The sequence below is a fragment of the Mus pahari genome, chromosome 8, assembly GCF_900095145.1.
Source record: "Mus pahari chromosome 8, PAHARI_EIJ_v1.1, whole genome shotgun sequence".
In the NCBI taxonomy this organism is placed as follows: Eukaryota; Metazoa; Chordata; class Mammalia; order Rodentia; family Muridae; genus Mus; species Mus pahari.
In genome coordinates, this window is record NC_034597.1 from 110,645,787 (window position 1) to 110,671,140 (window position 25,354).

At 36.2% G+C, this 25,354-nt stretch overlaps 1 protein-coding gene across 1 annotated transcript in view; it reads left to right on the forward strand.

Annotated features, from left to right (window-relative positions):
- Itgbl1 (integrin subunit beta like 1) overlaps positions 1 to 25,354 on the forward strand; it is a 233,355-nt gene that overhangs the window by 108,287 nt on the left and 99,714 nt on the right. The window contains exons 4-7 of the mRNA XM_021203044.1: positions 421 to 543; positions 3,473 to 3,613; positions 6,098 to 6,238; positions 16,002 to 16,148. Coding sequence (XP_021058703.1) covers positions 421 to 543; positions 3,473 to 3,613; positions 6,098 to 6,238; positions 16,002 to 16,148 — 552 coding nt within the window. The remainder of the gene's footprint in view (positions 1 to 420; positions 544 to 3,472; positions 3,614 to 6,097; positions 6,239 to 16,001; positions 16,149 to 25,354) is intronic.

Here is a 25,354-nt window from a genome sequence, read left to right on the forward strand (position 1 = left end):
TGGGTAGGGGAGCAGGGGCGAGGGGAGAGTATGGGGAACTTTCGGGATAGCATTTGAAATGTAAATAAAGAAAATATCAAATAAAAAAATGAAAAAAAAAAACAGGTCATCAGAAGATATTCATTCACAACTTACTTTGAAAGATACATGTCAGGACCTCTATGTTTTGAGAGGGCTACATTGATGTTCCTTAAACTATCAAAGGTCAACAGTAATAACTGTGAAGTACATATTATAGTTCTTGTACCATAATCATCTCAAAAATGAGTAGCTTCCCTCCACCTTACCATAGCTGTAGAAATGTATAATTGCACCATTAATTTGGTTTGAGTTCTCTACCCACTTGGAAGAATTAGTGAAGAGCATTATTAATGCTAACTTCTAGTGTGTAACATCCTTATCTTTGTTTCTCTGATTTAGGTACATGTCACTGTGGCAGGTGTAAGTGTGATAATTCAGATGGACATGGACTCATTTATGGTAAATTTTGTGAGTGTGATGATAGAGAATGCATAGATGATGAAACAGAAGAAGTATGTGGAGGTATGTATACTAAGTGTGGAGCATAAAAACCTGTTTCTCACACATTTTATTGCATGTTTTTCTTTATAAGAAGAGTTATAAGGCACCCAGAATATTCTAGGACTATTTAATAAATGCAAAACTAGATTGTCTCCAGAGCAGACCAACATCGCTGATGCAATGATCTAGCAGCACAACTCTGAGGTAGTCCTGTCAGGATTCCGTGCCTTCTGCTTACCTTAGCTATTATTATTTGGTGTTTTAAAAACTCTCTTAACTTTTTAATTTTATTCTCATTGCAAATAAAAAGTCTTTAATAATTCCATGATGTAATGGGGACAGTGGAGTATGATGGCCTCCCATACCTGCTGATACTCCCCTGACATTTACTATGAATTACCATCATTTAGTCATTTTTCCTCTTTCATTAATTCTTGCCTGTTTCCTATTGCCAAGGGCATATTACACATGCTTTACATGCAACCATATATTTATGATATTTTATAATACCTGAAAGAACCACTTTACAATTGTATCCATTTAATCATGGAAAAGAGACATACACAATATCACCAAAATGCCCAGGGCCATCCTAATTGTAATGGCCTAAACTTCTGTGTCTAACATCTGTTTATAAACTTCAGTTTGAACCTGTGTTTGTAAAACATATCAGATAAAAAGGGTTATAGCAAGGCCTTCGGAGTATTCTAGAACTATTTAATAAATGCAAAACTAGATTTTAGTTAGAAGTTTAGACACAGCCCCCAGACTGGTGTCTGTCAGACACTTGGACTGTGTTTCTCACTCTTCACCAATTACACTGCATGCCTTCCTTGGCGTTTCCAGTTCCCAGAGAAGCTTGCTTTCTCACCACCCATTCTACAGCTTTCTTTCTACTTATCTATTGCCAAACACTTGCCCAGAAAGTCCGTTTGCAGCCTTAATTGACATAATGAAATGTTAGTAGAGAACAGTGAGAGTCATTTTGAATGAATACACTTTCCTTTGCTCTTTCCAAATCTAATTAATATGCTCTAGCATATCCTAGAAAGATCAATGATTCTAGGACCCGAAGGAACGCGAGAGCTACAGAAAGCCACCACAAACATGTAACAAATTGCTAATTTCATAATATCACAGTGGCTTCTAGTTAGTCTTGTAGTGTTATTCAAGTGTTTTTATTTTAGTTTTATTTTAATTTAATTTTTAATTATTCACTTTATATCCTACTCACTGCCCTCCTCCCATTCACCACCTCCCGCAATCTTTCCCCCATCTCTCCTCCCCTTTTCCTCTGAGCAGGCGGGGGTGGGGGGCTTGTATATGCCCCCATTGGCATTTCTATGACCACAGATAACAGCTTCAAATAACACTGTGGAAGTGCTGTTGCTTAGGATCCAACGGCTTTTCATGTGTTGTTCACATGAAAACAATCTCTTGAGAAAGGTTTCTTTTGTCTATCACTGATACTGCACACAAAAAGATCTTTCTCCATCACTTTACAAACGTCATAGAAACTTATGTCTGTTGCCTGGAATATACAATGTAGTGAAGTTACATTTTATTTTAATAATCTTCTGCTGTCCCAATGTTTTTGTCCTTACCCTTCATTTGAATTATTTTCCCTGTCTTCATTAAAGTGTGGCTTTACATTAGTTTTCTTTTCTAATTAACCCCCTATAATTTTTTAAGTTGAAAATAGATTCTTCTCTCATACAATATACCTGGACCCGACTTTCTTCTCCCTCTACTTCTTCTAGCTTCCCATCACCTTCCTTATCACCCAAATGTACCCTTCTCTGTTTTCCTTCATTATTAACCCCTTATATTAACAACTATTTTAAAACAAACCTTTTTTGGGTTTTATAACATTTTTAGGAACTTGCACATAAAGTGTAAATATTTATGAGACTTAATTAATAAAGGGATATCATAATGGTACGATGAAAAATGTACTAGTAATCAATTAAAAAGTAGCCACACAGTCACATTTCCATGGCCATCCCAGTATTATGACCCTGGAAGAGAGAATTGGAAGAATAAGTACCTTAGTCAGAGTCTCACAAATTATAAAATTTTATGATTAGAAAATCTAGAATAAAAAAATAAATAGGACATTCATCTGTGTTTGTATGGAGTAACTATAAAGAAGAGAGCTTGAAGAAAGTGAACTTGAAGGTAAATACTATTTTGGAGAAAGCAAGCTCGACGTTCAGAATGGAGATGTAGTGATGGCAGTTTGTCACTGGTGGCATGCTGGGTTGTGTAAGTAAAAATGAGAAGTACTATGGCAAGATGTACGCCATAGCTTGGCAGTTCTGCTCAAGCTGAGGGGCATCATTGACTCTCACTTGTATTCTCTGGACACTAGAGTTGCAGTTTGGTTCTGAGGCCAAGAGTGCACTGCATTTTACTGATTTAACTCATAGCTTTCCACATGGTAGAACACAACAGCTATTGGGACACAGAGGAATGAGAAGATGAAACATTTCCTCTGCTTTGAGACTGCCTCAGCCATTAATAAAGCATATCTAAATAAATATGAACTGCTACTTTCTCAGTAATAGATTTCAAAGAAAACAATATTACTGTTTCAAGAAACATCCACACAGTAAAGCTTATATACATTCAAGTAATGCATGTACTTCAAATGGTAGAGTAATGGACTTTCATAGTCATTATTGTAATTTCTTTGCAAATACTGTCCTCTTGATCACTTTCTTTGTAGGCCAAGGCAAAGGACATATTGGCTGCCTTATTTGTATAATTATATAGATGTAAGCTCAACTCTGATGTTTTGGGAGAAAAACAAAAAACCTACAAGTTGATTAATTTTAGCAACGGTCTGGGAACCCTCTGTTATTTCCAAATGATTGTGAAAAGGTAGAAAGGTAAGGCTGCTTTGAAAAGTTGCTATTTTCCTCACTGTATAAAATTCTTTTGGGTAAAGGCCATGGGAAGTGTTACTGTGGAAACTGTTACTGCGAGGCTGGTTGGCATGGAGATAAATGCGAGTTCCAGTGTGACATCACCCCCTGGGAAAGCAAGCGAAGATGCACATCTCCAGATGGCAAAGTCTGTAGCAACAGAGGTGTGTCACCCATTCACGTTACTACATGACCCGGTGGTAAACAATAATCACTATTACTAAGATCTAGCTTCTCAATGTATTTCCTTCAGGGTGGGACAAAGTCATCATCCATAATCATTTATTTTAGTGGAAATCCATAAAATCCAGTGGAACACTGGCAATCTTTTATTTCTTAGTCTTTACTGAGTAGATAAGGGAAAATAAATTATGTTATTGTCCTTTAATCTTTCGTGAACAAATAGAGCATGGGGGCTGTAATTTCTTTGGCATCTTTCCCAAACTGGTACTACAGTACAGCTAAAAGGTGATTCCTGGAGATGCTGTGCTAAAAACATCTCTTGACTAACAGAACCATGGAGAGCATGAGTATCTGATTGTTCAGAGGGCAGTTAGACAGACCTTCCTATCTTAATCACTGAAATAGAAGGTTGAATTCTGAAGTGCCAAATTGGCATAAATGACCTTAACTTCTGAATGCTATTCTGAAATACACTGAACAAAATAGAAAACAGAAACCAGGCATCAAATGGCCCTATGAATGACCTTAAAGAGATATTTTAAATGTTTATCAAATATAATTTAAAGTTACCAACTACTGATATAAAATCAAATTTAAAAATCATTTTATCAGTATATTTTATGTGCCCACGCGTATATGTGTATGGGCATACATTTATCAAGGCGCGGCACGTCTGTGAATGTCAGAGAACTACTTGTTACAGTTTTACCATGTGGACCCTGAAGATCAGACTCAGGTGTCAGGCTTGACCGATTTGCTCACTGAACCATCTCACCAGCACAGTTTAAGTGTTTTCCCCATTTTTCTTGGGTTATTTGTTTGTTTTTGTTTATTATTCCAAATACCTGATGTTATCCTTTTCTGTGGAGGTTGGTCTCAGAGACCCGGCTTACTTAGCTGGTGATATAAATGAATGAGTGCCATTTTTGCTTTCTTTAAAGCAATTAAAATAGAAAGCTGGGTAAGCTTTGTTTTTTTCATTTCTATAAAGGTGCAAGTCATTTTAATAGACTATTCTCATAGAGAAACCCCTGATACCGTGTCTTAAATGTTGATAAATATAGAATAAGAAAGACAAAACCCTGGGCTTACCACACCCCCCAAAATAATACCTGCAAGGGAAATCCTCTGTTCATGTTGGCTACTTCCTACTACATATCACACTAACCTAATTTGTGTTCATAAGCACTTCTCTTCCACCTAAATCTTTTGTATTCGATTGGCTATAGAGCCAGAATTTGTAGTACATCTAGCCACATCCTCAAAGTTTCTAGATTCTGCATGAGTCACTACCAGTGACAATCTAACATCCAAAATAATTTTAATTCACTATTATGGTCTCACCCCCAAATTGTGGTAATATTTCTCTACATAGTCAACCCTGGACATGCTTATTATTAATTCGCTATGATACTTCTTGTTCTATGTCTTTGCCTGTGCTATAGTTAGGTATAGTTAAACTTCAGGTCTTGATGCCTAAGAATTTACTGTATACTTGTGGGTGCAATTTTGCCTTCTACATGCATAAATATGGATAACTTGCTTCAGCTCTTTTAACCTTTTGGGTATTCTTAGATTGTTTTGGTCAAAATCTGAATTTCAAATTTTCATCTAGTTAAGTATATTTCATTTAGTAATTGTGTTTCGGATAATTTGAATAAAAATGAATTTGTTTATATTCTATGGCTTTATTTTGAACATTTACATTTTTAGTAGAATTGCTATTTATTTTTATTTAAAGAAGCAAGGAAGAGATGTCTTAATTTTAGATTCCAAATAATTTGCCTTTACCTACCATAAAGACTGACCACCTATTTAAAGGAAATATTACTTTCCAACATGAACTCTCCCACTGACAAGGTCAGTTTGTTTCCAACATCTTCTGTAATCCAGCCTCATCATTTAATGGAATTTACTTAGTTCCTTCACAGGCACTTAAGGACCATACCATCCTGATCATCCTATCCAGTTTCCTTGGATTCTATCTCTAAAGTTTGTTAAGACTTTGCCCCTCCTTGATACATCCAAATTGTCTACTCTGGATGCTCCATCCACACTACACTTCTCCAGTTCTTAAGCTAGGTACATCTTACATCACAAAATGTTAGTGATAGCAATTTTTGAGTTTACTAGACATTCTGTTACATTTGTCTTCACTTTTCGGTCAAATTGTTTCTAAATTTCTTGCAGACAAATATTACATGTTGTTTTATATTATCTTTGAGAAAAATTAACACAATGTTAGTAGCATATCTATCAATCTCACATAATTATATATACTTCTTATTTGTTAAGAAATCTCTTTCATCAATTTCAGATGATATGTCTTCCTAGAATATTTTTATCTTAAAATGCATAATTCAAAAATGTAAAAGAATCAGTATTTTAAATAATAAATGTATAAGATGCTTTCTTTTATACTTGACTTGTCTGGACCCTCATAATATTTCCTTTTTCCCATCTAGGAACATGTGTATGTGGTGAATGTTCTTGCCATGATGTTGATCCAACTGGGGACTGGGGAGACATTCATGGGGACACGTGTGAGTGTGATGAAAGGGACTGCAGAGCTGTTTATGATCGATACTCTGATGATTTCTGTTCAGGTAAGGCAGCTCCTGATTCTTATCTTTATTTAAAAGATTCACTTTCTTGTTGTGCAGGATCATTTTGATTGTCACATACATGGAGGCCTATGTCCCTAGTCCTTCTATATTCTGCAATGCTCCTCTCAGTAATGTGGGCAATCTTGAGAGATTTCATACATTCTGCAATGGCTCGAGATGAACCCACCTACACTCTTTAAATTAGCCTGATCCCTTGCTGAGGAGATCCATTAGCTCCTAATATCTCTTCAACTCAGCTCCAAGACTGCAGAACTAGTGCACCTGCTGGCTGTCAGCAAGGAACTGAAAAAGAAATATATGCCAAAAGCTAGGGCAATACAGTTATTGAAGAATGATATATTCATAAACTGGTAGAATTTTCCACAAAATAACTCTATAATACAATCTAGAATTGAATATTTGTTAATGGACTCAAACATTTTATATTTTAAATATTTATGGAGCAGATATTATATGCCAGCTTATGGGCTGTGTCTGGGTTACTGAGTCCAGTAGTGAAGGAAGCAAACATGACCTGGGACTGTACAGAGCTCACAATATGTAGACAAAGAAGAAAATATCTGGGTAATATTCGAGAGATGATTCAGTGGGTAACAGCACTTAGCATATAAACATGAGGCCCTATATTTGGGTGCCAGAACCCACACAAAAGCTGAATATCACTGTATGCATGCCTGTAATTATAGTAAAAGGCATACATGGGATAATGGGCTTGCTGCTCACCACCTAGCTTGAGAGACTGTTATCAAGGAAAAAGGCAGGGACCTATACAAAAGGATACCTGACATCATCTTCTGGTACCATGAATACAAGTAAAGGAATGTACACTCATACACAAATGTGCACACTCCTCTAGAGTGAAGTTACAGATTCAAAGTCATTTTTGCTTAATTAACCAGAAGACAGAAATATTCATGTGCATGTGCCTCTTCAGCCTGAGTGGTTGTTTAGTACTTGCAGGTAGACAGAAAGCTCCCCTGGTCTCTGTAAAGTTTGCCAGCAAAAGGAGATAAAAGAGTTGTCCTATATAACCATGACTGTGTAACTCCAAAGCCTGGGGAGAGCCTGCTTTCAGAGTTTTCTCCTGCAGGGTACCTTTCTAAAATACCTCAAACCTTAGAACACATTTTAGTCATAGTATTTTTAAAAATGTGAGGGTTCTCCTGGATCATTAGTATCACTACATTGATTATTTTTTAAAAGCTAACTATTATTGAGTGCTTTTTACATGTTAAGGAACACAGAGGCTGTGGGGACCTGACTTGTTTAGTACTCTAATTTGGGAGATGTGGCTATTCAAGGAGGTGGGTATCCATGACAGGATGCTGCTGGATTGCAGAGGTGGGATTCTCTCTCTCTCTCTCTCTTTTTTTTATTTATTATTATTTTCTTTATTTACATTTCAAATGCTATCCCGAAAGTTCCCTATACCTCTCTCCCCTGCTCCCCTACCCACCACTCCTACTAAAGGGTAGGATACATTTGATTATTGAGGATGTTAATACCTTTGTATGGTGGCACAGAAAGAAGCCAGCATCAATATTCTCCAGTGATTTTTGCAAGGCAAAAATCTAATAAGGTTTGGATGGAATATAGTTTAAATTTGTTGTCATCCTTTTTCTCCTGATAATATTGGTCTTATTTAAGTCTAACAGAAACATATAAGTGCATTAGCTTAAGTCAGTGCTTTTAATTGACATTCTCATTTTGTTCATTCCCTCCAAATCTGCCCATCTGTTCATTATATCAACAGTACACTCAAGTGTAAACTGTATCAACAGTAAGCTCAAGTGTATAAATCTTATATTTAGTAATTCACAGGTATGGGGTACAGATATATTAGAACAGGATTCCTGCCTCTAAATTAATTAGTTCCATTCACTTCTTTAATTTCTAGGTGATATTATTAACATGGTATAAAATTGTGTGTCTTCTTTCAAAAACATCTTACATCCCACACTCATACACAAAGAGGAACACATTCAGTACAAAATATTGTATGGCAATATCTGAACATGATTGAACTAAAAAGGGTACAACTGAAAATCCAAAATTGTAGGTGTTCTTGTGTGTGTGTGTGTGTGTGTGTGTGTGTGTGTGTGTGTGTGTGTGTAAAAGTACACTTGGAGACCAGAATAGTGCACTGTATTCTGTGGAGCTGGAGTTATAGGCAATTATGAAGTGTCCAACATGGGTGTTAGGAACTGAACTCAGGCCTTCTGGAAGAGCAGAAATTGCTCTGAACCACTGAACAACTACCTATCATTCTATTTTCCAAATTCCAGAATTAGAACAGTATACTCCAGGATGACTTTAACCTGTATCCTTCTTGTCCAACATACCAAAATGATGAGAGCATAAGTTGGGCTGCACTAGTTTGGAAAATGGAAGGTATGATAAAACTATATTACATGGGGAACTTTGTAATGATATATTCTAAAGCATTAAGAAAAACAGGGTCCCAATGGAGGAGTTAGAGAAAGTACCCAAGGAGCTGATGGGGTCTGCAACTCTATAGGTGGAACAGCAATATGAACTAACCAATACCCCCAGAACTCGTGTCTCTAGCTGCATATGTAGCAGAAGATTGCTTATTCGGCCATCATTGGGAAGAGAGCCCCCCCGGTCTTGCAAACTTTATATGCCCCAGTACAGGGGAATGCTATGGTCAAGAAGTGGGAGTGTGTGGGTAGGGGAGCAGGGGCGGGGGGAGGGTATAGGGAACTTTCGGCATAGCATTTGAAAAGTAAATAAAGAAAATATCTAATAAAAAAAGAAAAACATGGAAGAAAATTACTAAATATAGCCATCCTGCCTTGTCTTGAATAAAAAATCAATATAGAAATAGATTTTTAAAAATAACAAGATATATAATTAATTAGCTAAGTATAACTTATTTCCTGACATTTTCTTTGTTGATGATCTTTGTGTCCATTTTACGTAGCTACTTGTAACCATAAAATTTACATCCATGTGCATGTTTTGATCATTTTTGAAAAAGGGATATTTTCTCCAGGATAAAGAACTGTTTGAAATGTATTTAAATAAATTTTCCTAGACTGATACTTTTTTAGAGTGTAGCCACTGTAACTCAAGGAAGCACAATCCATAAATGAAACATGGGTTTGGGTATCACACTCATCCTAAAATAGCCTGAGAGTCTATGCTGCTTTACTGGGATGACTACTACACTACTGCATTGCTAGTCATGCTGTGAACCTTCCTGATCGTGTGTGGTAGCCTGGTCATCATTCACATTTGCAGTATGTAGATTATACCCAAACCTGTGTGTGAATATATGTGGATTCATGAATTTATATTGCATGTACATGTATATGTGTGCAGGTATGTGGTAGAGAGTGTGTGTATGTATGTGTGCAGAATATTTCTTATTTGAATATTTTTGATGTTGAGATCAGGGATAAATAACATTCTAAATCATTCATCTCAAATTAGTTGATATGTCTATGCAGTTTAAAGAACACTTGTTAGAAGAAATAACACTAACTGGTACAGGTTTAAAATATACATGGTTTTGACAAGCCAGTCTGGAAGCATTACATTGAGATCAGTTTGGTGAGAATTCCTTTTGCTTCTCAACACTTGAAAGATTAAATTCTAATGAGGCTTAGAAAAGAACAGTGGCTCATCAAAGTACAGTAAAAACATTTTTATTTGTCTTAAATATTTCTTCCTCATTTTCTGTTTTAAAAAGATCTAATAGCATATTTAAGTGTGTTAGACAGACTAACAGGTTCTCATGTCAAACAGATCTTTCACCCTAAATTCTGTTTTATCAAAAATCAAGCCCTTTTATCTTCCTGATTTTACTTCTGCTAGGTGATCACTTTCTTTTGAACTTGGATTTTAGTTTGGAATTGAGGAACTAGAAACTCAAGAAGAGACCACAGTGTTATTTTGCAGTTTCCTGTCTCCTCTTTAAGACTCAGTGCCTGCTTCAGAAACCATATCAATCCCTTACACTTCCAAGTGCTTTTCTGACTCAGCCACTTCCTGGCAATCTGTTGTCAATACCTTACACCTCTAAACGAGTTTCTGACTAAATGGATTAAAGTTCTTTTGTAGGAAATGCACAGTTTTATTTAAAATGGAATCACTAACATTCTGAAATTCATTTTGACAGCATAGAGCAGACTTCTTAAAATCAAGATGTAAGAAGAGTTTTCACTACTGAGAAAGAAAAAAAAATGTGGTTAAAAATTCTAACAGTTTAAATTAGTTAATGACATTTTCCATATCTATTTATTTGTTTTGAGATATACTCTTACTCTATATGCAGATATGGCTTGGAACTCATTGTATAGCTCAGACAGACATCAAACTAGAAACAGTCATCTTGCCTCAGCCTCTGGAGTGCTGGGGTTACAGACTGAAGTCATTCAGCACAGACTAACATTGCCAATTTTAATTCTACTTTTCAGCATTGTGGATTGGAAATGTTCCTGTGACTCTTGTATTGTCTCATTGTTATATTTGACTTAGGAAATATTGCTTCCTCCACATTAAAAAAAATATGACATGTTGTTTCTCCAACAGTTGTGTGCTCACATCTTAAATGACCTATGAACCACCCTCCTCTTTTAGTGTCTCTCTGTTTAAAAGTTTTGGAATGCATTTGGAAAAATTGAAAAAGGAAATATACACATACACATACCCAGGTAATTCAGGAGTAAGAGCAGTCATCTTGAGACAGACAGTATTCTCCTACCTTGGTATTTCCTGTTCAACAACAATATATTTGATCTCTGAGCCAGTCACATCCATCTCACAGTCTCTTAACTCATACTGATCAACAAACTATTGATTATAGAGGCTTTTGAATAGCGAAAAGTTATGGTTGAGGCACAAAACTGAAGCAGAAATCAAGAGCAAATTAAGGCTCATCACATAGTTGACAAAAGTGAAGAAATGAGTTTCCTAGTTTTTCTGAGAGTTAGCATGGCTGGAAGTGAAATTAAACATCACATGAATCATCCTCAAGAACTTCCTATTACAACTGCACAAGAAACTGTGTTTCAGATCACAGGCTGTATCCTCCTCTGCTCTATGAAGGCCACAGAAGTAACAATGGCATAGAAAGATATCTCTACTATAGCACAAAGGTGGAAAAGGCTTAGAGGATTTAAAACATGAATAAAATGACTCAGAAACAGAATGTGAATATGAGGGAATAAAACAGAATTCTGAAGATGATTTCCTCTTGGCTAGGAGTATATGCAACTTATTAGACACCATTAGCTGCCAGCAACAAGACTGGGAAATAGTGCTTGCAACATTAGTTTCATTCCTGGGACCTACATTAAGAAAGAAAAAAACAGACTCCTTACAAGTTGACCTCTGACCCTCATGTGTGCAATGTGGTATACACATCTACCCCCTCCCACATACACAATAAATAAATATAATTTAAAATATTAAAAAGTAGCCTAAAACTCACCATAATTAATTTCTTTTGATAGTGAGTGACAAGATTCTAACTCTAAAAATCTCTTCTTAATAACTATGAATGTTTTTTATGCACAGCCCCTCCCTAATCTGGCAGAAAGGGTCTTTTTGTAGCCTTGGTTGATCTGTAACTCAATATGAAGACCAAGCTGGCCTTGAATTCAGAAACATGCTATTCTCTAACTCTGCCTCCCAGGGCTGGGATTAAAGATGTGTGTCATCATATCTGGATCTTTGTTAATGTTTCCATGCAAATGAGCTTCAGATAGGAAATAACCATTACAAAATTTAAGCTTGTGTTCTGACTTCAGCTTGACAATGTTACCTCTTGGTAGTGCTTGGTTTCTCTCTGTCTGTCTCACCAGTTCTTTCCCCCCTCTTTCTGGTAGAATAGGATATTCTGACATGGGGTGCTGCCCTGACTGAATTTTTGAATCCCTGTGAGTTACAACATCTGGAGGCACCCTCTTGGGTAAAGGAGGGATTTTATGACATTCTCATCTGCTAGATGTTTTGCTTGGATATTTACAGTTTTAAAAGCTCCAAGAATAAATAAGACTTTCCTTCCTTCAATCTAACCATTCCTTCAGTTTTACTGTTAAATATGTCATAGACTAACTGCTCCAAATGCAGCATGTCCCATACTGTGTCCTTACAGATCTAACAGTTCCTGAAATGAATCTCTTGCCTGCTTCTTAGTATTTTAAAACCACTTCCTAACTGGGCGTGGTAGCACACACCTTTAATCCCAGCACTCGAGAGGCAGAGGCAGATGGATTTCTGAGTTTGAGGCCAGCCTGGTCTACAAAGCAAGTTCCAGGACAGCCAGGGCTATACAGAGAAATCCTGTCTCGGAAAGTCTCAGAAAAACCAACCAACCAAATAAACAAAACAAGAACCAACCAAACAAAAAACCCACTTCCTTGTATAAAATAGTGGAACGAATTGTACTTTAAATGTTAAAATTTTTGTCCCCAAAATATTTATTTATACATTCATTTCTGATGTAGATTTACTTGAAGTTTGTCCTTATTTCCAGGAGGGAAGAAAAGGATGGTGTTCTACTTTCATTCTGTTAACTGTGACAAATGCCATGATCAAAGCAACTTAGGGGTGAGAAGGATTTGTTTCACTTACTTCAGGTCACAGTCCACCATTAAGGGGAATCTTGCTAGTAACTCAAGTAGGAACTTGGAATAGAATCATGGAAGAAAGTTTCTTGCTAGCACCCTACTAGACCCACAATCAGCCATCTTTCTTATACAGCTAAGGACCAGGGCCCAGGGAATAGTGTTGCCCACAGTAGAGTAAGACTTCCTGTATCAATTAAAAATCAATACTCTCCCCCACAGCCATATCTCACAAGCCAATCTATTTAGAAGGTCCTTCAAATGAGACTCCCTTCTTAGGTGACCTTAGGTTTAGTTGACAATTAAAACTAATCACTAAAACTAATAATTAGTTAATAAGTAATAATTTCATAAGATAAGGTAGATAAACTGCAAAAGCTATAGAACTAAGTGATTTCTGAAATGTAACAATTATAAGAAAAATTCTTATATTGGAAGGTCTAAAAGAACATACTCAGATAATTATTTGTCAACAATATACCTTCTTCCACTATAGTGAATTAGTGATGACAGTACCTTGTAGAATAGACTATCAGGTAACAGGGACTCAAGAAATGTTTGTTGAATTTAATTCATTACTTAAAATATTTATACTTAATGATCACTATTATATCATTTCACCCTGACCTTTAGTATTATCATTGCAAAGAACCAGGTTAGTAGATTGCAAAAACAGACAAAAAAATCAAACTAAATAAAAAAATTTGCAACATGGATTTTATAATTTCTAATAAAAGAGGATATCAGGAATTTTAAGAAGAATAGAGGTTTTGGAAAAAGAAAAGGGAGAAATTTCTGGGTACATTTCCAAAGGAAATACAACCATTATCTTAAAGTTTTATTTTTATTACCTGTTTTGTGCTGTTTTTCATAATAGTTGAGGTTTAGAAAAAAGTGGCTATGGCTAGATGAGTGTATGACAAATACATGTATATGTAGATATAGATGTCTATAATTGAATATAATTTTCCATGAAAGAAATTTGGCATTTGCAATAGCATGGCAGAACCAAAAGGACATTATGGTATCTGGAAAAGAGCAGTGATACATAATAATTATATGGAATCTAAAAATGTTAGATTTTTTTTTTTTTAGCTTTTTATTAGCTCATCCAAGTTTTACTTTTTGTGTGAGTGTTCGCCTCATGTACATATGTGCATTATTTCCATTCCTGGTACCCTGGTATCTGAGGAGTGCACTGGATCCTCTGGGACTGGAATTACAGATAGTTGTGAACCACTATATGCTTGCTGAAACTCTAACCCATGTATTCTAGAAGAGCCAAAGTGCTCTTAACTGCTGACATATTTTTCCAGCTCCCAAACATTCTTTTTTAAAAAAAAAATATTATTTTTTATTTATTTACATTTCAAATGTTATCCCCCTTCTTAGTTTCCTCTCCAAAAACCTATCCCACTTCTATGAGGGTGTTCCTGCTCGCTCCCACCTTACCGCCCTGGCATTCTCTTATGCTGGTGCATCAAGTCTTCACAGGACCAAGGGCCTCCCCTCCCATTGATACCAGTTAAGGCCATCCTCTGCTACATATGCATGGGTTCCTCCATGAGTATTCTTCGGTTGGTGATTTAGTCCCTGGGAGCTCTGGGGAGGGGTTGGGATCTGGTTGGTTGCTATTGTTGCTCTTCCTATAGGATTGCAAACCCCTTCAACTCCTTCAGTCCTTCCCATAACTCCTCCTCCACTGGGGTCCTCATGCCCAGTCCAATGACTGGCTACAAGCATCTGCATCTGTATCAGTAAGGCTCTGGCAGAACCTCTCAGGAGACATCCCTACCAGGCTCCTGTCAGCAAGCACTTCTTGGCATCAGCAATAGTGACTGGTTTTGGTGGCTGCATACGGGATGGATCCCCAGGTGGGGCAGTCTCTGATGGCCTTTCCTTCAGTCTCAGTTCCACTCATTGTCTGTGTATTTCCTTTAGACAGGAACAATTTCCAGCAAAACAAAACCAAAATCTGGATGTGGTGATACATGAATGTCATCTTGAGACTTAGAAGATTAGGGTCAAGATGATCAGGAGTTGACAGCCTCATTTCATCTATGTAAAGAGTTTGAGGACAGCCTGGTTTTGTGTGAAAACCTGTTTTAATACCCCTCCTTACCTACCAAGGAAAAAAATGGTGAACAAAAAGTCCCAACTGGTTCCAGAAAATGTTTGCTTAGATATATTGAGAAAACTTTAAGTGGGGAAATGAGACTTATATTCCCAAATGTTCTTAAAAACAGAGTAGAAGAATGGATCCCAAACACTGAGGGTGGAAATTGCTGATCAAAGCAAACAAACTTTCAAAGTTACAAGCAAATATGTCCAGCAGCCATAACATTCAGCATGAGGAATATAATTACTGGGCTTTGTATGCTTTAGATTTGTGAGCAATGTGTTTAGATTTGTGCATTAAGTGTTGGTAACACAAACAGGCACCTGTGTGGGGTGAGAAGCCTGCTCATTCGCTTGATTGTGACAGTTGTTTCACCATGTGTGTCTGAAGAGCAGCCTCACACCTGTATATTTTCAATATATACATTTTTATAAATTAAAAAACCAAACTGTAATATAGATACATCATATAGATGCTTTCAATCACTTCCTCCTTATGTGCATTATATATTTTTTATTTTTTTGTACATTATATTTTAATAAAGCATGGGGATATGGGGAAGTCTCCCTGATTCTAGATTTTATTGCTTTGTTGTCAGTTTGTGGCTCCTTATTTCTTTTAGCTAGATATAAACCAGTTGAGTGATTCATTAGAAAGAAAATCCTCCTTTAAAAATATGGTTGTTTTCTATTTCCTATAGTTCTCCTTCACATGAAGTAATTGCCAAATCCATCAAATACTCCACTTACTTCCAAGCAGACCAATATAATCACATTTATCTAGAATTTGAGAGAGTTAAATTAAAAAGCTTATTAAACTATACTTGTTGCTTTTATTTGTCCTTTTTGATCCATTAATGTATATTGGTTATTTAAATTTTTGAGGAAAAGGATGGTTCTCTGCCTTAATGGTTAATGCTGTATAAATTAAGATCCTTACTTTATTCTGACAGTCACTTTTAGAATAAAAGCTATAAACTATGGTTATATAACATTCATGTAGTCTCCCCCTCCTCCTTTCTGTGTAGGTCATGGGCAGTGTAACTGTGGAAGATGTGACTGCAGAGCAGGCTGGTATGGGAAGAAATGTGAGCACCCAAGGAATTGCCCATTGTCAGCTGAGGAGAGCGCCAAGAAGTGCCAGGGTAGTTCTGATCTTCCTTGCTCTGGAAGGGGTGAGTGAAGCCACTTGTCTTATCATGGCTTTGTAATAGTATGCATCAAATGAATCCCCAACCCCACTGGTGCCCAAGGTCTCTGAAAAAAGACCTTGGCTTTTTCAGAATAGGTAAACTATAGGCTGATCAGGGAAAATAGGTCGATGAAGAAAATCTGTCTCTCTGTCTCCTTTTCCTCTCTTCATGTGGATACATACACACACACACACACACACACAGAGAGAGAGAGAGAGAGAGAGAGAGAGAGAGAGAGAGACCATTTTCTCTTCTTTGGCTTGTTCTATTTCAGTTTAGCTTCATCTAGTTTAATACATTAAAAACAACAAAAGCACAGTTAAGATGTTTGCTTAAAGCATTCTGAACTAGAGAATTTAATTGCCCACTGACATTTATGGAATCCAATACCTTTGTTTATCGGGTATTGTGCACTTGGAAAAGCGTTGTATAAACACGCATGAATAAGCTGCTTCTATGGAAGACGTTTAGCCTCGGGTGTATTCTTGCTCTCTCAGATCAGGAAAAACTTCAGGATAAGGAAAAACTCATCTGGAAAAACATTCTTTTTGATCTATCAAAGTAGGAATATGAATTCATACCTCAATTGAGAATAGTGGCATCAATCTGACACAGGCTTTTAGAACTGTTTGTAGAATCTATTAGAAATGTTGTTTAGAACAGAACAAGGAAAAATCTTTGAATTTTAGATTAAAAATGTGATTCTCTGTTGTGTTGTTTTGTTATTATGCTTTATTTATTAGGATTTAATTGATATAGGTCAAATTTTAACCCTTTAGTGTTTAAACCCTGTGTTTTAGATATAATCACAGAATGATGCAGTTATGAATACTAATTCTACACATATTATGAGTAAGCTAGTGGAGTACGGGTCAGAGAATTTTAATGTCAGAGATATTTCTGAATATCCTGCCTTCTACCAATAAACCAGACAGGAGACTCTGCTCCATCCAGTATAAAATATTCTCAGGTGGTACTAAATAATGCTGTCAGGCTTCTGAGCTTTCAAGGGTTGAAATTGTCCTAACCCTCAGACAACTTTTACTCACTTTACACATTTAAACACCCACATTTACAGTCTTTAGCCAGGTACTGCCACGACTTCACTGTCTTCTTCTCTAGTGAAAATTTTAACATTGTGCTCTGTGATAGGAGTGAACGATAGAGGTTAGCCCATGAAGTGCTACTGTTATTTATTCTAAGTGTTTATATTTTATCCCTTTATAAATATTATCCACATATATACATACATATATACATATATATTATATGCCAATTTATACATAATATAAATTATATGTAATATATCCCTTTATAATAATAGAGATGATTCCAAAGCAAAAACCTCAAGAGAAATAAAGAGTAACTTCTTTTTTAAAAATTATTTTATTAAATATTGTCTTCATTTACATTTTAAATGCTATCCCGAATGTCCCCTATACCCTCCCCCAACCCTGCTCCCCTGCCCACTCACTCCCACTTCTTGGCCCTGGTATTCCCCTCTATGGGGCATATGAAGTTTGTAAGACCAAGGGGCCTCTCTTCCCAATGATGGCTGAGTATGCCATCTTCTGCTACATATGCAGCTAGAGACATGAGCTTTGGGGGAACTGGTTAGTTCATATTGTTGTTCCACCTATAGGGTTGCAGACCCCTTCATCTCCTTGGGTCCTTTCTCTAGCTCCTCCATTGGGGGCCCTATGTTCCATCCAATAGCTGACTGTGAGCATCCACTTCTGTGTTTGTCAGGTACTGGCATAGCCTCACAAGAGGCCGCTATATCAGAGTCCCTTCAGCAGAATCTTTCTGCCATGTGCAATAGTGTCTGGGTTTGGTGGCTGATGATGGAATGGATCCCTGGGTGGGGTAGTCTCTGGATAGTCCATCCCTTCCTCTTAGCTCCAAACTTTGTCTCTGTAACTCCTTTTATTGGTATTTTGTTCCCTATTCTAAGGAGGAATGAAGTATCCACACTTTGGTCTTCCTTCTTTTTGGTTTTCTTCTGTTTTGCAAATTGTATCATGGGTATTCTAAGTTTCAGGGCTAATATCCACTTATCAGTGAGTACATATCTAGTGACTTCTTTTGTGATTGGGTTACCTCACTAAGGATGATATCCTCCAGATATATCCATTTGGCCAAGAATTTCATAAAATCTTTGTTTTTAATAGCGGAGTAGTACTCCATTGTGTAAATGTACCACATTTCTGTATCCATTCCTCTGTTGAGGGACATGTGGGTTCTTTCCAGTCTCTGGCTATTATAAATAAGACTGCTATGAACATAGTGGAGCATGTGTCCTTATTACCAGTTGGAACATCTTCTGGGTATATGCCCAGAAGAGGTATTGTTGGATCTTCCAGTAGCACTATATCCAATTTTCTGAGGAACTGTCATACTGATTTCCAGAGTGGTTGTACAAGTTTGCAATCCCACCAGCAATGGAGGAGTATTCCTCTTTCTCCACGTCCTTGCCAGCATCTGTTGTAACCTGAATTTTTGCTCTTAGCCATTCTGACTGGTGTGAGGTGGAATCTCAGGGTTGTTTTGATCTGCATTTCCCTAATGATTAAGGATATTGAACATTTTTTTTCAGGTGTTTCTCAGCCATTCAGTATTCCTCNGTTGAGAATTTTTTGTTTAGCTCTGTACCCCATTTTTTAATGGAGTTATTTGAATTTCTGGAGTCCAGCTTTTTGTGCTCTTTGTATATATTGGATATTAGTAAGATTAACTTCATATCAAAATAGATTTTATTTCTGAGAACCCTTTTCCAGGTGTTTTCACTTTAGACATTTAAGATTTTACTATTGCTATAAAGTCCCAAAGAAGAGACAGGGTTGTGTTTGTGTTTTGAGAACTTAAAGAATTGTTTAAATCTAAGATATACACATTATATAATGCCATAAAATATAAAATTTTATTAATAGAAATAAATAGACCATGAATGAACAAATGACAAATTATATAATGATAAAATAAGAATACTTTTTAAAGATTCACTTTAAATGTATACATATGCTGGTGATTTTTTTATTTGTCTAGACTCAAATACACAGAACAAATACAAGGGAATTATTGTTTAATTATATGTTAATTTTTAGTAAATGCTGAGTGGGTTTTTTGTCTAATACCTATTGTTTTCCCATCTTTCCAAAGAATTACCTCTTAGCTACCATATTAGAGGAATAGTATATAGTTAAAATATATTGCATCAACAGGATGTTGAATATGTATGACTAACCTGACTACATCATGAATTTGCTTAAGCTTCTACAAGCACTGAATAAATGTACAATTACCAGTTTCCTTAAGAGATATGGAGGTATTGGTGGGTGAATTTCACCCTATGGGAGTTTGAGAATGAAAATCAAGATGCAATAGTCTATCAGGCATTTGAATCTGTGGTCTGCACAGTCTGATTTCCTGTGGGGCTACAGTTGTGATTGCGACTGGAATCTCTGAAGCACACATCTCATAGGAAAGCTTTGAAAGGATTAGTTTTGCAGTTTTGAATGAATACCCACCACAGATGTGATTACAAGAGTGAAGAAAACAATTACAAGCACCATCAGTTTTCAAGCTTGAGAGCCTCATCAGTCCACAAACTGGGGTAGAATCCCCTGATAGAATATTCTATGGGTAGGTATGTCCTAAAATAATTAAATCATATTACTTTTTTTTTATGGTGATGAGTACATTGATCCCTTCTGTTTTAAGGATTGAGATCCTTGAATACTTGAAAAGATTTGGAATCTTTAAACTCTTGATTTCTAGATATGATTTTATTCAACTGGATGTTTTCTCTGTAGATGATGTTTTTATAAGCTTATTCATCTTTTCTCAGTAGCAGTGAAGAGTCACTTTTTCATATCTTATATTTGTGTTCTGTTTTTAAAAAGTAAAAGCAGCTTAAGAGAGTCTACACAGTTTTTAACTCTCTAGTTAAAAAAAAAAACCTGCACTTTTATCGTTATTGATAAAGCTTGTTCCTTCCATGCAGAAGCTTAGAGAGGCATTGAGTACTGGAGGTGTGGTAGAGACAGATTCTGGTCCTTTGGCTTGGGTCTCAGAGTGACAGTATTTAGCAGTTAACTCAGCTGATCCTCCCATAGTGTATAATGTAGATAAAATATCCAGTTGTTTAAGTAACTGATGTTTGAGGCATGTTGGTTATTGTATGCAAACTCCTATTTCATACAGTTATCTCCAATCAAACTTTAGGAAGTAAAAGTAGGCTAAATAGAACAAAATTTCACATACACCCAAACACGTGGCTATTGAAGTGATTAAGGTTTTTTACTCTATATGTGTTATTAGTAACAACAACCAAATCAAAATAAATACAATTATGTGAACTTACTTGAATAAAGAAAGTGGTTAACAAAAATACTGTTAAATGCATTTCCAATGTAACTTCCCTAAAACACAATGAAATGGAAGAAATATAACTATTCTGATTGAAAATAAGTAAAGTGAAACTTGAAGTGTTTTATATAGTAAAAAGTAAATATAGTTTGCTTCTTTATTTGGTAAGTTCCAGGCCTGCGGGTGTCATATTACCTCTTAATGAAGTGTTCTGAACTCCAGAGCTACTGTTTAAAGTAGCTTAATTCTTTACCATGTTAATTTGCTAAACAATGTATACTCAATGGGCTTTTTGTTATAGTTATAATTTTGAAAATTACTGTCTGTTTACACAGTTGAACATGATTTTCAGGTGTAGCAAAATAATCATTTTTATAAATATTGTGGCTGTTTATTCTATCTGATGCCATAAATTACACTCTTGGAGCAGAATATACACATAAATCCATAGTTCTACTTCTTAGATGTGGGATAAAGAATGAAAATAGTTTAAGTCCTTTGAGTAAAAATATAGCCAAGCAATTTATATTCTTCAGAAAAATTGCATTAATCGGCTTTCCTACTGGGAGCACAAGAAAGGATCTTCTTGCCCACGAATAGGAGTAATTTAGAAAGCTCTTTCTCATATATTTTGCTGTTTGTGTTATAAATTTTCACCATTTATCAAATTCCTTGTATTGTCTTGTATAACCATTAAAATAAATTATCTATCTGTGGGCATTACTATTCACAGTGTGTCTACAGTGTCTGCTGTCTTTGGTCATCATCAGCACATTGTCCTTGTATCTCTGTCCTCTGTGTATTCTGCCTGGATTCCTTGCTCTTTGGTTCTATTTCAGTAGAATTATTAAAATTTCCCTATGTCTTAGTTGCTTGGATATTCATAAACACATACCTCTATGTGAAATGGTGCAAAATGTAAGAAAAAATGATACGTGGGAAATAGTTATTTTATTTCATATTTTATCATCTAGAAAATGGAAATGGTATCCTCATTTTTATCAATTAGTATGCTTTAATTAATTAATTAATCAAGTGTTTTTCAATTTCCCTACCCAGGGAACACATTTCAAAGAATAATAGCATGTCACATTCTTACCATCTGTAGATTTTTTCAATTGAAGTCACAATTCATCTCTCTTTACAGAAAACCACAGCTTCAAATTTTCTTGCTTCTTTTATCAGAGTAGCATCCATGAAAAATGCTTTTTTAAAAAACCTATGCAATTTGTATTTCATGTGGCTTGGAGACCATTGAATCATTCCTTTGAAAATCCATGTTTACAGATGTGTTAATTATTTGAAACAAAAAGTTAAAATATTAGAAATTCTCCAAACATTCTCAATTAAGCAGCATGCCACATGTAGTGTCTTTGATTAATATTTACTCTGTTGCTTAATTATGATTCTGTAAGTTAACTGCAGTAGGGAGTTCACTGAGTGTCAAGTGACAAAGGCTCAGTTGTGTTTCTACCAGAACTTTTAAAGAGAGCAAATAAGGTCCAGTTTATTCCCGGAAATACTGATGTGCTCAGGGACACTGGAATGGCAGGCACTAAATGGCACCATTGCAAGTCTACTCTTGAGGACCTGTAGCTTTTTTTTGGTGGGGTTATTAGATATTTTCTTCATTTACATTTCAAATGCTATACTGAAAGTCCCCTATACCCTCCCCTTCCCTACTCCCCAACCCACTCACCCCTGCTTCCTGGCCCTGGCATTCCCCTGTACTGGGGCATATGATCTTCGCAAGACCAAGGGTCTCTCCTCCCATTGATGGCTGACTAGGCCATCCTCTGCTACATATGCAACTAGAGACCCAGTTCTGGGGGGGGGCGGAATACCAGTTAGTTCATATTGTTGATCCTCCTATAGGGTTGCAGACCCCTTTAGCTCCTTGGTTACACAGTGGAGTACTACTTAGCAATTAAAAACAATGAATTTATGAAATTCTTAGGGTTACCATTCTGAGTGAGGTAACCCAATCACAAAAGAACACACATGTACTCACTGATAAGCGGATATTAACCCAGAAACTTAGACTACCCAAGATACAATTTGCAAAACACATGAAACTCAAGAAGAAGGAAGACCAAAGTGTGGATACTTCGTTCCTTCTTGGAATGGGGAACAAAATACCCATGGAGGAAGTTACAGAGACAAAGTTTGGAGCTGAGATGGAAGAAAGGAGCATCCAGAGACTGCCCCTTCCAGGGATCCACTCAATATACAACCACCAAATCCAGACACTATTTCATATGCCAGCAAGATGCAGCTGTCAAGGACCTATAGTTAAGGATGAAGAAGAAACATTTCTGACAAACAAACTTCTTAGTTCTGTTTTGCCTGGAGAAATGGTTCTGTATTTACCACTCCCACTGTTCGCCAATGGATAGGAAATGAATGGGGAGTGGTGAGTGAGGTCAGCAGGCAAAATCTGGACTCTTATACAGAACATAGATGATGATGATTGATGATGATGATGATGATGATGATGATGATGATGATGATGATGATAAATCAATTGTGGACTACTTAAGACGTTCTTGTGCAATGCTGAGCCCACTGAACTTTCGATACTATTTTGTGTTTTATGTGTTCTGTACCATGTAGTTATACATTCTTTGGTATCCAAGCAGAGAAAAACCTCCTTATTCTTCCTTTCTCTGTACCCAGAAGAACTCATTAGCAAGCTTTAAGTTATGTATGTGTTCTATATTTAATGAAACTTTGGGAATTGTTTATATTGTATATAATTGTTATATATTGTAACATGTTTAAGGATACCCCAGAAAGGAAAAGATTAAGATCTAACAAAAACAGTAAATATGTGGTCAGGCTTCTTCCTATGTTTGCAAAGAGTATGTGAATTTCTTTTGGGATGCTGTAAAATCTCATAAAGATAGACCCAGGTGAAGGTGCCCAGAAATGGTAGTCCACTTGAAAGGTCTGACAAATCCATAATTTGGTCTCTCAGTCATATTATAAATGGTCATTTATTAAAACGAAGGCATAAGGTATGTCCCTGAAAACACAGTGCAAAAAAGATCAGAAAGGATCCATGTTGAATACAAGATAAAGTGTTTATTCAGGGACCCCCTTCCCAGATGAAAATTATTTATAGTCTTCATCCCTTATCTTTTTATCTTGATTTTTCCCTCTATCAAACAACAGAAAGAAAAAGAAGATATTAGGAAGCATACTTTCATGCCTTAAATATAGTGTAAAACATTGTAATAGGTCTCTATGACAGAAATGTTGGACAGAAAGAACTTAACGGGGAGGAGTTGATGCAAGAGCTCGATCCATTATATATCACAGCAGAGCCATGCAGTTCACAGAAGTCAGGAAGTAGGAAAAGTGAAAATCAGAGTTAAGGCAACTTTATTCTTTCTCCCTTTTATTACCAGCTCAGCCCATAGAATGGGTGATATTTGGGACAAATCTTCTCTTGACTTTTTCTTGGAAACACCCTCACAAACAGATTAATCAGTATGACTCACTAATCTCCTAGATGATGCTGAGTCAACTGGACAATGAGTATTGACCATTACAAATACTTTACTAGACAAATATCAAACATAACATTTTTAATTACCTGAGATTTTCTTAATCCACATCTGTCGCGACCGGCCTTGACCAGCAAGAACGACGTGATGCCTGAGATCCAGCACTTTATTCAAGAATGCCTTTCATGATGCTATGGGGAACACAATGGACTAGCAAGGCCACCCTATATACTGGAGCGTTCACTGCCCAGGTGCTCTGTGTCTTACTGTTGCCACGGGATAGGCTAAAGCAAGCATCACTTCAATAACATAAGGCTGGGCAAAGAGGACTTGTGCTGAGTCATTATTATTATCAGATGGGCAGTGGAAGTCAGCACCATCTCATTATTGTTATCAGATGGGCAGTGGAAGCCAGCGCCATCCTATAATGGCGAATGATATGGCTCGCAACACACATCCTCCAAAATTGTCCTACTACCAAGTAAAACACATTGAGTATTTTTTTCTGTAATTGTTCCAGCCACTAATCTTGTTTAAATGTTTTATCTTTGGTGACAGAATATTTTGTACCAAAAATAGAAATTGATCTGAAAAAATAGATTCTTTTATTGCATCTCAAATCATTTTCACGTGGTAAATAGAAAACCCGTGAAATTCTCTGGCTAAGAAAATTTTTTTTAGGGAAGACTGTAGCAAATAATGTCAAAACTTATTTGAAATGGAAATAGAAAATTGGACAGTAATCCAATTCCAATTTCTTTAAGAGAGCTTAAAATGAAACATGTAACAGCCAGGAGCACTCTGTTAGTGTATTTACATATTTATTTGTAGGAAAACACTAAAATCATAATAGGGTCTTGATTGTGGTTCTCTGGAAGTTTTTTTCTATATTTTATTTAGTATAAATGGGCAAAACTAGCTCTTTTCAGTGGGTAAAATCTCATCTGATTATCAGTCATGCTTTTGAGGACATTCCAGCCTCAGTTTATGTTCTTTTTAATAGAAAATCAATGGGGCAGAGTGCCATCTCTTTGGCTAAGCTTCAGGTCATCCAGCTGGTCAAGACCCTATGACTCTCTTCCTTAGATACACATATGTTATTAAAAATTAATAGCCTAGTCATTGTGTTGGGTTTCCAAAATGAATTTAAAATTTCAGTAGACCATGCAGTCTATAACACAGGCAGAAGATAAAGTATATGTTCAGTTTTATTGCTTCAAATCAAATCAATTTAGCATTTATTGATTATCTGATTTTTTAAAAATTTATTACCTCAGCCTGGGGTGAGGCAATGAGATCTAGCGTGTTGAG